The sequence below is a fragment of the Neofelis nebulosa genome, chromosome X (assembly GCF_028018385.1).
Source record: "Neofelis nebulosa isolate mNeoNeb1 chromosome X, mNeoNeb1.pri, whole genome shotgun sequence".
Classification (NCBI taxonomy): domain Eukaryota; kingdom Metazoa; phylum Chordata; class Mammalia; order Carnivora; family Felidae; genus Neofelis; species Neofelis nebulosa.
Window position 1 is genome coordinate 51,781,148 of NC_080800.1, and position 12,729 is coordinate 51,793,876.

At 43.9% G+C, this 12,729-nt stretch overlaps 1 protein-coding gene across 1 annotated transcript; it reads left to right on the top strand.

Moving 5' to 3' along the window:
- The first annotated feature begins 3,018 nt into the window (after positions 1 to 3,018).
- LOC131502022 (Y-box-binding protein 3-like) lies at positions 3,019 to 4,798 on the top strand. The gene has a single exon (XM_058712645.1). The coding sequence runs from the start codon at positions 3,206 to 3,208 to the stop codon at positions 4,319 to 4,321; it is 1,116 nt and encodes a 371-aa protein (XP_058568628.1). The 5' UTR covers positions 3,019 to 3,205; the 3' UTR covers positions 4,322 to 4,798.
- The last annotated feature ends 7,931 nt before the right edge of the window (positions 4,799 to 12,729 follow it).

Consider the following 12,729-nt stretch of genomic DNA (forward strand, 5'->3'; position numbering starts at 1 on the left):
GAAATCTTGTCATTTGCAACTACGTGGATGGAACTGGAGGGTATTATGCTAAGTGAAATTAGTCAGTCAGAGAAAGACAAAAATCACATGACTTCACTCATATGAGGAGACTTTAAGAGACAAAACGGGTGAACATAAGGGAAGGGAAACAAGAATAATATAAAAACAGGGAGGGGACAAAACAGAAGAGACTCATAAATATGGAGAACAAACTGAGGGCTGCTGGAGGGGTTGTGGGAGGGGGGATGGGCTAAATGGGCAAGGGGCATCAAGGAATCTACTCCTGAAATCATTGTTTCACTGTATGCTAACTAATTTGGATGTAAATTTAAAAAAATAAAAAATTAAATTAAAAAAAATAAAACCTGATGATTTCAATGAAAATAATACAATGGTCTCAGCAAATTAAACCTTAAAGTTGAATTAATTAATTCATACCATATTAATTTGTTTTTTTACAAAAGCTTTATTCTTGCATAAAATACCTACAAACCAGGAAAGTTTAATAGAGTTCCATGATGGCTCCAAGGCACTATCCTGTATATCATGATAACAACAACAGGAGATTCAAGAGGGCATACTCAGTTCGAGCCAGTGAATCTCATTGGCATCTTTGTGCCTGGCGCTGTGCTAGTGACTGTAAGGAATTCAAGGATGTAACCACTTTGAGGCGGGGGGGAGGGGGAAGGTATGAATTTAATCCACAAGCACACATTTCTGGTGGCCCTTTAGGCAGCCAGTGTTGTTCCAGGCACCATGGTACTCAGAAAAGAAACTTAAAGTGTTCACTCTTTAGTGAGATTTAGTGAGCTTAGAATCTAGTTGGGAATAATAGTGAGACATAAAGCCTTATGCATCAGGGAAGAAGTAGAGTAGCCATTAATTGTTGGGCTGTAAGTGCAATTAGGTTTCCAAGAACGATATTGAGGTGGACTGGTGCATTTGGAAAGGGGGTGGGAGAGGATTGCAAAATGGAGACTCAGAGGGCAGATAGGATTTATACAGACAGAGGAGAGGAGAGAAGGTATTCCTAGGAGAATGAGGAGAAAAGTGAACATGGGCACAGAGATGGGAATGAGCATGGCAAATGTGGGAAAGAGCAAGAAGAGCTCTCAGGACATGAAAGGAAGAAATGTTGGCAATATAGAACTGGCCTCATGGAGCCATGGAGTGCACAGTGGACTAAGAACCAGAGGGCCTGAATTCCCAAAGGTATTATCCTGGTTCTGTACTTACTACATGGGTGGCCTTGGTTAGGTCAGGTAGATGTTTTGTGCCCTGGTGCCCTGATTTACTCATGGTCACGTGAGGATACTGACAGTAGCCTGCTGCTCTCTCATGCTTGTTGCAAAAACCACAAGAGACGATGCCTGAAGAAGTGTTTTTTTAAATAGAAAAATTAAAATGAGGACCCTTTCTTCCACTTTATATTACACCAGCATGGTGAAGAAATGGCTCCTGAGTCTGCAGTAGGGTTTGTTTTCTAGTCAGCTTCAGGCAGAGGGTTACTGCATGTGGGGACAGGGGGTGCTTCTTAGTTGACATGAAGGCAATTTTTGCCCCTGTAGAGGGCCAGGCCTGGAAGCCTCAACCCAGGGGAGACAGATCATCCATGCAAGAGGTGTTTCTTGGGTTCTCCGCTGGGTTGTATGACCTCTCTGAAAGAGGTTCTCTGACATCAGATGAAAGAAGTCACGAAACTGTACACAAAGGCCAGTGAGGTGTGGTGGAAAGAGACCTGGACCTGGAATGAAATCTATCTGACATCTGATTTTAGGGTCTGCCCCATACTAAACATGTGAACTTAAGCAAGCAGCTTGCTATCTCTGGGCCCTGGTTCCCTCATCCGTCAAATTGAAGTAAAAACAACACTGCTCCACTTCCTTATAGAGTGGGTTATTGCAGGGGTCAAATGCACAACACATGAGAGGTTTCTGTAAACTCTAAAGTGGTAGGCCAACTTGGCTTATTTTTATTTTTCTTATTAATGAATGTAAACAGTTTTCTGACCAGTTGCTATCTACTATTTTGGCCTGCTCTATCATCACATCTGAAAGGTTATACTTCAGACAGCTAGTTGTACCTTACCACAGTATTAGCACCGCAGTTAGGCTGAATTCTTAGGGTTCCTGTATAATTAAACCAGAACTCCAACTTAGGATACAGATCACAGAGTCATAAACCATTTGAGGGTGGGGGAAAGTTTGGATCTGCAGTTAAAACACAAGGGCAAATTCACTCAGCTCTATTTTACTCCACATGATCATTTGCTTTATGTGGGCAAGAACACAGAGCTCAACAGGGTTTTCAGAATATTCTAGTTAACAAAAGTGTTCCCACTCACCTTCACTACTCTACAACCCTAACACTAGTCTGGATAAACCTGCACTAGTTTAGTGTCCTCTCAGTACTAGCATTCTAGCGCTGGCAGGCTTCCCCTATCTCTCCGCAGGAAAACAAAGAAAAGAAAAGAAAAGAAAAGAAAAGAAAAGAAAAGAAAAGAAAAGAAAAGAAAAGAAAAGAAAAGAAAAGAAAAGAAAAGAAAAGAAAAGAAAAGAAAAGAAAAGAAAAGAAAAGAAAAGAAAACAAACAACCCACAGTGGGCTTCTTTGATTGGGTCTTAATTTCATGTGGTTGCCATTTTGTCTCACCTTTACACAAAATGCCTCACCCACATATAGAGCACACAAGGAGTTGGAAGAGGACCAGGGTTTTGTGGGAGTATTTGGAGAGTGCCCTTAAGAAGGTTGGGAATATCTCCAACCAAGGGAGAGAGATGGAAAGTGGGTCGTCTCTTCACATCCACTCAAGCAAGCAAGAGGGTCTTCAAGAAGACCACTGCCTAGAGCTTCAAATGAGCCCCCTCTCCATGAGGGACCAAGAGGCACCTGGAGCACAAGGCCGAGCACATCTGCCCTGCCCCCCAGCCCAAGCGCCTTCTCCTAGTGGGCGACCCCCATTGAGACGTCACCACTCGCGGCAGCCACTGTTTGGTCCGCGTCCTGTTGCCCCAGGAGACGACGTAGGCCTTTCCAAGAGTCTCAGAGTGAAGCCAGAGAGTCCTTGGCCCCGACCGACCGACCGACCCTTCCAAAGTGAGGCTCCTGCCTCCAGACCTAGCCCCTCCCCACCCCCACCCCACCCCCAATCGCCGAGGACCAGATTTCCCTCAAGTTGTCAGAGAAAGGAGAGCAAGGACGGCCTCATGGGTGACGTGGGAGAGGTCACCCGCACAGAGGTGACCGCCTCAGTACCCCCTCAAGCCGCGCAGAAACTCCTGGTTTCCTTGGGAGGTGGAGATCTTCCCCGGGCCCCAGTGGCTGGCAACCTCGGCGGAGACGTGATCCCCAAGACCACCGCGGCAGCAGGCGCCAAGGGAAAGGTGCCCAAAAAGGTCATCGCCAAGAGGGTGCGAGGCTCCGTCAAGTGGTTTAACGTGAAGAACGGGTACGGTTTCATCAGCAGGCATGATACCCAGGAAGATGTGTTCGTTCACCAGACGGCCATCACCCGGAACAACCCTCACAAGTACCAACGCAGCGTGGGCGACGGCGAGACGGTCGAGTTTGATGTGGTGCAGGGCGAGCGGGGCACCCAGGCCGCTAACGTGACCGGGCCAGCGGGTACCCCAGTGCAAGGCAGTCGCTACGCTGCCAACCGCCCCCGCTTCCGCAGGGGCTTCTACATCTGCCGCCGCGGGCCACCCCTGCACGGTCCCAGGGGCACTGAGGACGACGTCGACGAAGGTGAGGCCAGTGGCGAAGGCTTCACGAAGGCCCAGGGCCAGAGGCGCCGCCTGCCCGGCGGACCCCAAGACCAAAGGCTGCAGCGCTTTCCGCCCTTCCGCAGGGCCTCAGCCCTGTCTCGCGGCCCTTCGATCCTCGCTCCCACCAGCGGCCCGTGGCCTGCCCACCTGCCCGCGTCCACCCCAGCCTCAAGGCCCGAGTGCGCCCCTCGGCGGGGGCCCGGCCCCAGCTACCTGCTGAGTCGCCCTAGGGCTCGAGGCATCATTCCTGGTCCAAGACCCTCAGCAGGCATTTCTGAGGAGCTGGAGGCGGAAGACAAGGAAAGCGGGTGCGACGCAGGAGGGCCGAAGCAGAAGCACCCACCATGCTATGGATCCCGCCGCCCCAACAACCCACGCCACCGCCCGCAGCAGGTGCCCGGTGCCCAGGGCCAGGTCAACATGGGAGGAGAAGGCAAGACCGGGAAGGGCCCTGCGGAAACACCCGCTTCGGTTGCTGTGGCCAAGAAGAACAGCGCCGCTGAGGAGGAGGACACCTTGGTCGCTGATGTCCCCTCTGCCACCCAGGCCAAGTAACAACAGCCTGGCTCCTTCCCTGGGGACTCCCTGGCCTGGGCCGCAGGGGATGCCCCCTTGAGGAGATGATGCCCTTTAAAGCAACACAGCCCAAACATCCACCTTGACTGTTAGATTTGTGCCCTGAGAAAAATACATGCCTCTTCCCCAAGGTTTGAGGATAAACTACAAGATCTATATATTTCTGAATTCCCTCTTACCATCTGTGTTGGTAATTTCTGCACACACACACACACACACACACACACACCACGTCATACTCATGCACACACCTCTGAATTTATTCTTTTAAAAGATCTGACCAGGACCATAGCTATTATTCTGTGTCACCAGGGGAATTAGTTGATGGACTAACAAAAATTACTTTTATTTTTAATAGAAAAACAAAGATGATCCGATATTGAATATTATCTTACATCGCTGTGTGATATTGCCTGAATGGTCATTTTTTCAATAAATCATTTCATGTTGCTTTTATCTATTATTGCTGTTGTCTGATTTAAAACAAAACAAAACACTCGTCAGCACAGAATTGTATTGAACCACTCCTTTCAGTGCTTTTTCGGAACCAGTTTTAGCAAACATCATACCTATTGTTCGTTCTTTTTACAAGTCATGAATTTAAGGCTAATTGTGGACTTGTGGGAGGCGAGGGTTGAACATCTCATGGATGTTCTAAAAGATTAGAATACACAGACAGGGAAGAAGTGTCCCCATCACATCCTCTTCCTCTGCCATTTGAGCAATAAATCTGAAGGGTGGGCCCAGCTACCCACATTTACTGCTTAGGTGTTTATTCTATGACGCAAAACTCAAAGAGCTGGACAAAACACCCACACCCCCCCCCAAAAAAAAGGCTCTCTGGAAGCACAATTTGCCTCTATTTTTTAATGGATTCGATCTAATACCATTTTCACGAGGGGCTAGGGGTGTGTGGTAGAAATGGAAAGATACTGGTCAAAGGGTAAAATCTTTCAGTTGTAAGATGACTAAGTTCTGGGGACCTAATGCACAACATGATGACTATAGTTAACAGTACTGTGTTGTATACCTGAAAGTTGCTGAGAGTAGAGCTTTAATATTCTCACCATGACAGCAACAAAAGGATAATTATGTGAAGTGAATAACGTGTTAATTAACCTTATTGTGGTAAATGTTTCACGATATATGCATGCATCAAATTATCCCATTGTACAACGTCATGTATACAATATTATATGTCAACTACATGTCAATAAAGCTAGGAAAAAAACTGAAGAAAATTAAAAAAGAAAACAGGGATGGAAGCAGGTTTAATTTTTGTCATGCATACTCCTGGAACTGAAGAGAAACATCTAGTCCATGTTTTCCATGTGTGCTTCCTGATTTAAGTCCATCCAGGGGGGCTGTGCAGGATTCCTGGGAGGCTGGGCAGGTAAAGCTCAGCCTGCCTCAGCCACTTTCCCATCAGACAGAGAGGCTCCAACCAGGACTGTCATCCCTATCCTGGTTTTCCTTTGAATATATAGTGGGATTGGTGGGTGGGTAGGAGGCAGGGTTGGGGGAGGGGGGTGGGCAATTAATAAATTTGAAACTAATATGATAGGGAAAAGATAGGATAAAATAGGCAGAGAGGGAAAGGTTAGGACCTGAGGTCCCTGGGTGGGGAAAAACACAGATTTTGACACAACACTAGGAGCATTTGACTACAGCAAACCCCTCAGGCATAAGGCTCCTCTTAAGAATGTAACAGACACCACCTACTCCCCCTCAGGTTCCCCTTAGGAATTTGACAATCAAAGTACCTAACTAAAATAAGTAAACCATAACACTTATGTCATACGAGGGACAGTATGACCATAGTCTAACTCCTCACACAGTGGAATCCAGACAATCAGGAATGGACAACCCAGCACCAAGAGTTATCAAGCCAATAAGGGTAGGACCTAAGAAGGAACAAGGGGGAGGGGATGGAGGAGGGGTGGGCAACAGAACCTTATGAAACAAAGACCCTTGCCTATAGTCAGGGCATTCACTTTCAAATCCCCCCTCTCTGCAAAGAAAGCTTTCATACTCCTCTTACTTTCTAATCTTATACTCTAATAAACGTTTGCCTGCTGCTCATTTTCTTTGGTGTTCACCTCTTCATTTTTCGAAGCGGAGAGATGACAAACCCCGGGTATTGAGGTAAAGAATCCTACAACATTTCTTGGGGGCTCACCCGGGATACCCAACGTCTTCTAACCTTAAGTAAAGAGCAGCCACGACTCCCTCTTTTTTCTTTTTTTCTTTCTATCCTAAATAAAACTCTCAAACCAAACAATGGTCACTGGTCAGCCAGTTAAGAGCAAATAGTGTGGCTGCCATTCCCAAGTCTCGGGTGACAGGCTCCTTTGGTCTCCTCCCAGCTGATCTCCCAAAGTAGTTGGGAACATCGGTGTGGTGGAGCCCCAGTTTCCTTCCGAGATGAACCCCCAGATGCACGGGACTCAGGGGAGGCTGAATAGCAACTGATGGGTCCTGACCAAGGCTACTCTTTGGTGGACGCCTAAAGGCTATCTGCAAAACCTGATCCCTGACTTCCCATTTGGGTATCTGGTAGAATTCTCCTCTTTCTGTCTAGGTCAGCCTCTCCCTTTGGGAAATGAGTGGAAAAACCCAGGACTGATCCCTCGTATATCCTCCTAGGAGTGATGTGGGTGACTTCCAAGGGGTCCTACTCACAGGTTTCCCAACTGAAGTAGAAGGTGGCTCTCTCCTTGCTTCCATATCTGACACTCTGGCGTGGCTCACCTCCCAGGTCCCCCCCCCCTTTTTTTTTTTAAACTTTCAATTTCAAATGTCTTTTGTGGAGTGGAGAGCAGGACTTACTTCAACAACTTCTGGATTCACCACCCTCCTCCTGCCCCTGATGCCCAGGTGGGGGGGCGGGGGGGAGGGGGATTGGAGAGAAGACACATGGCAAGCTCCCACAAGATGCAGATGATAATTAGAACCAACTGTCTCTGGTTGGTCTCCCTTGGGACAGGGACTTTAAGGAATATTCCCAAGCAGCTGCCAAAACTCCTTTTCTTTTGGGGAACTTCCCTATCTTCTCTGGCCAGATGTGGACTTCCCACTTCCACTTGTTGGTGGGAAAAAAAATATCTGCATCTGCTTGTCTGTCAGAGATGACAGGATTTAGGACTTTAGGACCCAGAGACCTTTTTCTCTGCCCTCTGGTCTTTTATTGGCCTCCAGGTTTCTAGGTCACACCTCACCTCTTGTGCCTTCCCCTCCCTCCTCCTGTTTTTCTGCACCACCTTGGGTGTGGACTGCATACCTGGCTCCTATACCTTCTGGGTGCCTCCAGCACCATGGGCTCCTCTTCCTCTCCTTTCTGTAAAGGAGCAAAGAGTACCCCCTTAGACTTACACTGCTTACTTCAGATTTCCTCACTGGTGCCCCAGATAAAAATGGACAATGGTGAACAAATTGATTGACTTTTAAATGGACACGGGTGGAACATATTCAGTATTTAAACTAATTTAAGTTTGTTGGTTTAATTAAGATAGACATATCTTTGGAGTTATCAGCATTAAATATAAAACTTTTTTCCACCTAGGTTTACTGAAGGTCAAATAAGCTTGTGTTATCTCTGAGGCAATTTGTCAGCAAAAGGGTGACTTAAAATGATGGTTACTTTTGTCTGTCTCAAAGTTTTCATGGGTAATTGTTAGGATAGCTTTCAGGGTCTTTGATAGCCTGAAACTTTAAAGTTTTTCTTGGATGATAAACTGGATTAAATTCATTGGACACTCAGGCCTTTTCCAAATCAGATGGAATGCTGAAGCATTACTTACTAAACATAGGTGTGTGCTTTTGACTTATTGCAGAGAAACTAAGGATAGTTGGGTCTGTTGGAAAACAGGCTTTGTACTTAATTAATTCATAAGTTTGCCATCTAAGGAATTCTGATGTGACAGACAAATCACAATTGGTTACTATTTACTTTTCACTGGAGCCAAAGGTTTCTAAGAGTTAAAATTCTGCTAAATGTAGTTAAAACTGATGTAAATAAGAAAAGTGACTCTGTGTATAGAAAAGTAGATGTTGTAAGAAGGATGTAAGAAAAGAAGTGGAATTACTTTTTTGTTGAAGGTATATATATATATATATATATATATATATATATATATATATTTGTCCTAAATGAGACTGGTTTTTTTGTTTGTTTGTTTGTTTTTGTTTTTGTTTTGTTTTTTCTTTTTTTTGGAGAGAAATGGCTTGGGACAAAATCTGAATGCAAAGAAAAGTTATAGAAAATTTGTTAAGGGAAGTCTTTGAAAAGCAATTTTATGTGTGGTCAGGATGGACTAAGGTTAAAATGAATGTATTTTATTTTTTTATTTTTTTAAATTTTTTTAATTTTTAAATTTTTTTTCAATATATGAAATTTATTTTAAAAGTACACTGGTATAAGATTAAAATTCTGCTTTTACTCTCTCTTAAAAAGACAAAGTTATCTTGGATTGGTGGTCTGCTTTTGATTAAAAAAAAGGGGGCGGGAAACAAAGATTTTTTTCCCCTCTTTTGTCTGCCTCAAAATATGGAAAGAACTATAATTTTAACCAAAAGGATAGGACAGCACGCCCTTTTGCATTGTTTTGCTCAAGCCTTCGTTGAAATTGCCCCCCCCCCCGCCCTTGGGGTGCCTGGGTGGCTCAGTTGGTTAAGCTTACAACTTCAGCTTAGGTCATGATCTCATGGTTTGTGAGTTCGAGCCCCACGTCGGACTCTGTGCTGACAGCTCAGAGCCTGGAGCCTGCTTTGGATTCTGTGTCTCCCTTTTTCTCTGTTCTTCCCTGCTCATGCTCTGTCTCTCTCTCCTTCAAAAATAAATAAGCATTAAAAACATTTTTTTTAGGGGCGCCTGGGTGGCGCAGTCGGTTAAGCGTCCGACTTCAGCCAGGTCACGATCTCGCGGTCCGTGAGTTCGAGCCCCGCGTCAGGCTCTGGGCTGATGGCTCGGAGCCTGGAGCCTGTTTCCGATTCTGTGTCTCCCTCTCTCTCTCTGCCCCTCCCCCGTTCATGCTCTGTCTCTCTCTGTCCCATAAATAAATAAAAAACGTTGAAAAAAAAAATTAAAAAAAAAAAACACATTTTTTTTATTTTTTTTTATTTATTTTTTAATATATGAAATTTACTGTCAAATTGGTTTCCATACAACACCCAGTGCTCATCCCAAAAGGTGCCCTCCTCAATACCCATCACCCACCCTGCCCTCCCTCCCACCCCCCATCAACCCTCAGTTTGTTCTCAGTTTTTAACAGTCTCTTATGCTTTGGCTCTCTCCCACTCTAACCTCTTTTTTTTTTTTCCCTTCCCCTCCCCCATGGGTTTCTGTTACGTTTCTCAGGATCCACATAAGAGTGAAACCATATGGTATCTGTCTTTCTCTGTATGGCTTATTTCACTTAGCATCACACTCTCCAGTTCCATCCATGCTGCTACAAAACGCCATATTTCATTTTTTCTCATTGCCACGTAGTATTCCATTGTGTATATAAACCACAATTTCTTTATCCATTCATCAGTTGATGGACATTTAGGCTCTTTCCATAATTTGGCTATTGTTGAGAGTGCTGCTATAAACATTGGGGTACAAGTGCCCCTATGCATCAGTACTCCTGTATCCCTTGGATAAATTCCTAGCAGTGCTATTGCTGGGTCATAGGGTAGGTCTATTTTTAATTTTCTGAGGAACCTCCACACTGCTTTCCAGAGCGGCTGCACCAATTTGCATTCCCACCAACAGTGCAAGAGGGTTCCCGTCTCTCCACATCCTCTCCAGCATCTATAGTCTCCTGATTTCTTCATTTTGGCCACTCTGACTGGCGTGAGGTGGTATCTGAGTGTGGTTTTGATTTGTATTTCCCTGATGAGGAGCGACGTTGAACATCTTTTCATGTGCCTGTTGGCCATCCGGATGTCTTCTTTAGAGAAGTGTCTATTCATGTTTTCTGCCCATTTCTTCACTGGGTTATTTGTTTTTCGGGTGTGGAGTTTGATGAGCTCTTTATAGATTTTGGATACTAGCCCTTTGTCCGATGTGTCATTTGCAAATATCTTTTCCCATTCCGTTGGTTGCCTTTTAGTTTTGTTGGTTGTTTCCTTTGCTGTGCAGAAGCTTTTTATCTTCATAAGGTCCCAGTAATTCACTTTTGCTTTTAATTCCCTTGCCTTTGGCGATGTGCCGAGTAAGAGATTGCTACGGCTGAGGTCAGAGAGGTCTTTTCCTGCTTTCTCCTCTAAGGTTTTGATGGTTTGCTGTCTCACATTCAGGTCCTTTATCCATTTTGAGTTTATTTTTGTGAATGGTGTGAGAAAGTGGTCTAGTTTCAACCTTCTGCATGTTGCTGTCCAGTTCTCCCAGCACCATTTGTTAAAGAGACTGTCTTTTTTCCATTGGATGTTCTTTCCTGCTTTGTCAAAAATGAGTTGGCCATACGTTTGTGGGTCTAGTTCTGGGGTTTCTATTCGATTCCATTGGTCTATGTGTCTGTTTTTATGCCAATACCATGCTGTCTTGATGATGACAGCTTTGTAGTAGAGGCTAAAGTCTGGGATTGTGATGCCTCCTGCTTTGGTCTTCTTCTTCAAAATTACTTTGGCTATTCGGGGCCTTTTGTGGTTCCATATGAATTTTAGGATTGCTTGTTCTAGTTTCGAGAAGAATGCTGGTGCAATTTTGATTGGGATTGCATTGAATGTGTAGATAGCTTTGGGTAGTATTGACATTTTGACAATATTTATTCTTCCAATCCATGAGCAGGGAATGTCTTTCCATTTCTTTATATCTTCTTCAATTACCTGCATAAGCTTTCTATAGTTTTCAGCATACAGATCTTTTACATCTTTGGTTAGATTTATTCCTAGGTATTTTATGCTTCTTGGTGCAATTGTGAATGGGATCAGTTTCTTTATTTGTCTTTCTGTTGCTTCATTGTGAGTGTATAAGAATGCAACTGATTTCTGTACATTGATTTTGTATCCGGCAACTTTGCTGAATTCATGTATCAGTTCTAGCAGACTTTTGGTGGAGTCTATCGGATTTTCCATGTATAATATCATGTCATCTGCAAAAAGTGAAAGCTTGACTTCATCTTTGCCAATTTGGATGCCTTTGATTTCCTTTTGTTGTCTGATTGCTGATGCTAGAACTTCCAGCACTATATTAAACAGCAGCGGTGAGAGTGGGCATCCCTGTCGTGTTCCTGATCTCAGGGAAAAAGCTCTCAGTTTTTCCCCATTGAGGATGATGTTAGCTGTGGGCTTTTCATAAATGGCTTTTATGATCTTTAAGTATGTTCCTTCTATCCCGACTTTCTCAAGGGTTTTTATTAAGAAAGGGTGCTGGATTTTGTCAAAGGCCTTTTCTGCATCGATTGACAGGATCATATGGTTCTTCTCTTTTTTTTTGTTAATGTGATGTATCACGTTGATCGATTTGTGAATGTTGAACCAGCCCTGCATCCCAGGAATGAATCCCACTTGATCATGGTGAATAATTCTTTTTATATGCTGTTGAATTCGATTTGCTAGTATCTTATTGAGAATTTTTGCATCCATATTCATCAGGGATATTGGCCTGTAGTTCTCTTTTTTTACTGGGTCTCTGTCTGGTTTAGGAATCAAGGTAATACTGGCTTCATAGAATGAGTCTGGAAGTTTTCCTTCCCTTTCTATTTCTTGGAATAGCTTGAGAAGGATAGGTATTATCTCTGCTTTAAACGTCTGGTAGAACTCCCCTGGGAAGCCATCTGGTCCTGGACTCTTATTTGTTGGGAGATTTTTGATAACCGATTCAATTTCTTCGCTGGTTATGGGTCTGTTCAAGCTTTCTATTTCCTCCTGATTGAGTTTTGGAAGAGTGTGGGTGTTTAGGATTTTGTCCATTTCTTCCAGGTTGTCCAATTTGTTGGCATATAATTTTTCATAGTATTCCCTGATAATTGTTTGTATCTCTGAGGGATTGGTTGTAATAATTCCATTTTCATTCATGATTTTATCTATTTGGGTCATCTCCCTTTTCTTTTTGAGAAGCCTGGCTAGAGGTTTGTCAATTTTGTTTATTTTTTCAAAAAACCAACTCTTGGTTTCGTTGATCTGCTCTACAGTTTTTTTAGATTCTATATTGTTTATTTCTGCTCTGATCTTTATGATTTCTCTTCTTCTGCTGGGTTTAGGCTGCCTTTGCTGTTCTGCTTCTATTTCCTTTAGGTGTGCTGTTAGATTTTGTATTTGGGATTTTTCTTGTTTCTTGAGATAGGCCTGGATTGCAATGTATTTTCCTCTCAGGACTGCCTTCGCTGCGTCCCAAAGCGTTTGGATTGTTGTATTTTCATTTTCGTTTGTTTCCATATATTTTTTAATTTCTTCTCTAATTG

Bases quoted from the DNA above. Each gene is read 5' to 3' on its own strand.
- LOC131502022 (XM_058712645.1), top strand. From the start codon at position 3,206: ATGGGTGACGTGGGAGAGGTCACCCGCACAGAGGTGACCGCCTCAGTA.